This window comes from Condylostylus longicornis, unplaced genomic scaffold, assembly GCF_029603195.1.
Source record: "Condylostylus longicornis isolate FDR11 unplaced genomic scaffold, ASM2960319v2 ptg000326l, whole genome shotgun sequence".
NCBI lineage: Eukaryota > Metazoa > Arthropoda > Insecta > Diptera > Dolichopodidae > Condylostylus > Condylostylus longicornis.
The window spans coordinates 79858-83644 of record NW_026578289.1 but is presented as its reverse complement, the minus strand read 5'-3'; the positions used below and the strand labels follow the sequence as shown (position 1 = coordinate 83644).

General features: G+C 27.9%; 1 protein-coding gene across 1 annotated transcript; it reads left to right on the top strand.

Moving 5' to 3' along the window:
* Positions 1–1364: 1364 nt before the first annotated feature.
* On the top strand, positions 1365–2326 carry LOC129616941 (uncharacterized). The gene is made up of 2 exons (XM_055532415.1): positions 1365–1984; positions 2032–2326. The coding sequence occupies exons 1-2, from the start codon at positions 1365–1367 to the stop codon at positions 2324–2326; spliced, it is 915 nt and encodes a 304-aa protein (XP_055388390.1).
* Positions 2327–3787: the final 1461 nt, after the last annotated feature.

The window sequence follows — 3787 nt, the reverse complement described above, 5'->3', positions numbered from 1 at the left end:
ATATCATTAAAATTAACATTATACGCATTGAATGTAGTATTATACAAGGCACATATATTAACAATAAAGAAGCACATATTCTACACGAATTTTCAGTTGCTGTACCACCCGGGTATAAAATAATCGAAGTCCCGCGAAACCTTATCTATTTACCCGTGGCCGTCAACAGAATCAGTACAATCGTGATAATATTAATTGATTAGATCGGTAATTTGATTAATTTTCAAGGTGAAACTATCCCCTCTATTATGAACATCGGTATCGGCCGATATATTATCGGCAGTTCTAATCGGTTTTAAGTTTCTTCTGTATTATGAACCGATACCGATAAAAATATTTCAACCGATTAAAAGAAGCTTTTTTATACAAATTTTTGTTTTTGTAAATTGGAGAAAAAGTTTTTTTTTTTTCTAATGACATTTGTTTTCTTTCAAAAGTTATTTTCAAAAAATTTTTAAAACTATTTTGAATTTGGCTTTGATGTGCTAAAAAGTTGTTGTAAGCAAATTATTTTCTGTTAAATTTGTAAAATAAAAATATACATATATCGGGAAAATGTCGCGTGCATTATATTTTGAAAGTGAAGAAACGCAAGCTATTCAAAGACGACATATAAGAGATTCAACTAATCCATTGGATTTAGACAACAAAATGTATGTTTAGGTACCTATTTTATTTTATTATTTATATAATATGTACACATTTTTTAGGTTTATCCAGAATTTCAGATTATCATTCCTTGCCAGGTTTAAGTCCTCTTCCATTTTTTCTACTAACCGCGCAATTTGTTTTTTGTTGCTTACGATTTTACTCCTAAATAAAATATATGAATAACATTTTGAAAGAAAATAATTTAGAAAAAATGCTTACATTTTAAAAAAGCAATTAATTACACCAGTTTCCTTGATAAAATGAAGATTTTACAAAAAAAAAAATCTGTCGTCTAAAAATTTGTACCCGCTTTTAAATCGGTGAAAATCCGACAATTTATCGTTTTCATAATACCAGCTAATACGTTTCCTATACAGGAAAAAAAGCTTTCCCGACTCCGATAAAATTTACCGACAAACAATGTTGGTAATACAAACACAAAATTTTGCCGATAAATTATCGTTTATCGGCCGATACCGATATACATAATAGAGGGGTATAACGGCAAGATTACATTTGAAAAAAAAAATATATTATAAACATGATCCTTTATGATAGTAATAGTTATATATCTTCAATTAATAAGACCCATCCATTCAATAGTCAATCCACCTCAACAATGACAGGTTGTAGACGAGTGGGTGAACCGATATTAACAATTGAAAATCAGGAATTTTTAAAATCAATAGGATTAAAGTTAACAATACATTAAAATGGAGAGTTTATTTGGTAATCCAGTTATTGATGAAAGTACAACAAGCGCTCACTGGCATACATATTCACCATTCTTGAGTTCATTTAATAAAAGCGATATTATACGCATACAGATACAAAATCAAAATTTAAACATTTTACCTTTTACCAGTTTACTTTATATTGAAGGCACTATTACAAGAGTTGATGGCAGTGAAGCAACTAAAACAAAACTTATAAATAATGCTATCGCATTTTTATTCGATGAGATACGGTATGAGTTAAATGGGAAAGAAATTGTTAACAATAGAAATGTAGGTATAACATCATGTTTAAAAAATTACATTTCATTAAACAAAAATGAGAGTCAGGCACTTATTAATGGTGGCTGGTCACCTGAACAATCAATTCAACCACAAACTTTATTTTTTAATTATTGTATTCCGTTAAGAAGACTTTCAGGATTTGCGGAGGACAAAAATATTGTGCCGAATGCAAAACATGAACTAATTTTAACACGTTCAAGATCTGATGATAATTCCTTTCTTTGCTCTGATGTCAATGAGAAACCGAAAATTCAACTGATCAAAGTGCAATGGACAGTACAGCACATCAATTTAGCTGATACATTGAAATATCAGTGTATAGCAATATTACAAATAACGCAAAAATAGTACTTGTTTTCAGAAATTGGGAATTGTATGAAAATCCATCGTTACCACAAAATACTAATCATCATATTTGGAATGTAAAAACAACAACTCAATTGGAAAAGCCACGATATATTATTTTTGCTCTACAAACAGATAAAGTTGATCAAGTAACAAAGGACACATCAAAATTTGATCATTGTAATATAACTGATCTAAAAGTTTACCTTAATTCAGAATGCTATCCGTATGAAGATATGAATTTACTATTTGAAAGAAATCATTATAGTATTGCTTATGATGAGTACACAAGGTTTCTAAGTAGTTATTAAAATTACCCTATATCTGAAGCTTTATTAACATTAAAGGAATTTAAAGAAAAAACTATGATTTTGATAATAGATACTCGTTATCAAAATGAAAATTAAAAAATGGGACCGCTTGATGTTCGAATTGAAATGAAAAGTTCAGCTGCAATACCCGATAAAACAACGGCTTACTGTCTTATGCTGCACGATAGATTAGTAGAATTGACATCTTTGACCGGTGAAGTTAATAAAATCGTTTAATGAAGTAAAAAGAAAAAAATGAATTACGTTATAATCGATGTACAAGGCTTTAAAGATAACAATAATAACTTCATATTGAAACAATCCTTTCATCAAATGATGAAATACAGCATTTTATTATAAAACCTCCGTATGGATATCATATACTTACATCTAAAACTAAGAATATAAATAACTGGTTAACAAAAAGGCATCATGAATTTCGATGGTCGGATGGTCAAACGCATTTTTGTGATATCATCAATTTTTTAAAGATTTATATAAATAATAATAATACAATCATATATGTGAAGGGTGAAAAAAAGAAGAATTGGATTAACAAAATTTTAAAGCATAGTGATACATATGATTTGGGGTCCAAATATGATTCAACAAGTTTAAAAAAATTGAAAAATGAGCATATTTATTATTCAAAAAAAAATTTTCTTATAAGCATATTGGTGTTTGTGCTCTTGAAAATGTCTACTTAATAAAACTGTTAACCTAAGCAATTTTACAGTATTTAAGAAATGAGAACGACAAAAATTTATTCATTCAGTTATTTTATTTACGATTTTTAATATCACAAAAACAAAATCAATATGGACAAAATAAAAAATTATTTTTCGAAGAATAATAACAATTATGAAAAATTAGGAAAAACACAAACTGATTATACAAAGAGGTGGAAAGAAGAAATTAAATAAAGTTGGATCAAACCAATGTGAAAATTCTGCTTTTAAATACAGTCTTTATATACCTATCACACAATTATTATTTTCATTCATATACAAAGCTATTTCTAGGGTTGCATATATTTAGGATGAACGATCTATTCAGTTTTTGATATAAAGCAAAATTAAATGCAAAGTGGAGTTAACATAATGCTCGATTTTAAGTGATTATAGTTTTTTTAAAACAATAAAAAATTGTTTTCTTTTTTCTCCCTTATTTTTAAATTTTTTTTTCCTCCACTCATTTTTAGATTTTTAAAAAACAAAAGCCTGTAAAGCATGCAGAAAAAAGAATCTGAAAAGGGCATGCATAAAATAAAATAATAACCTGAAAAAAGAAGCTGAAAATCAAAGTAAAATAATAAGACATTTTTTTAAGATATTTTTACCGACCGTATTGTGTAAACAATAGGTAGGTTATGTGATGGCAACAAATTTTGCATATCGAGTTTTCGGTGGGAACGTACTTCTCCATAGTAGGGAAGTGTAAATAAACTATTTTTAGCAACCT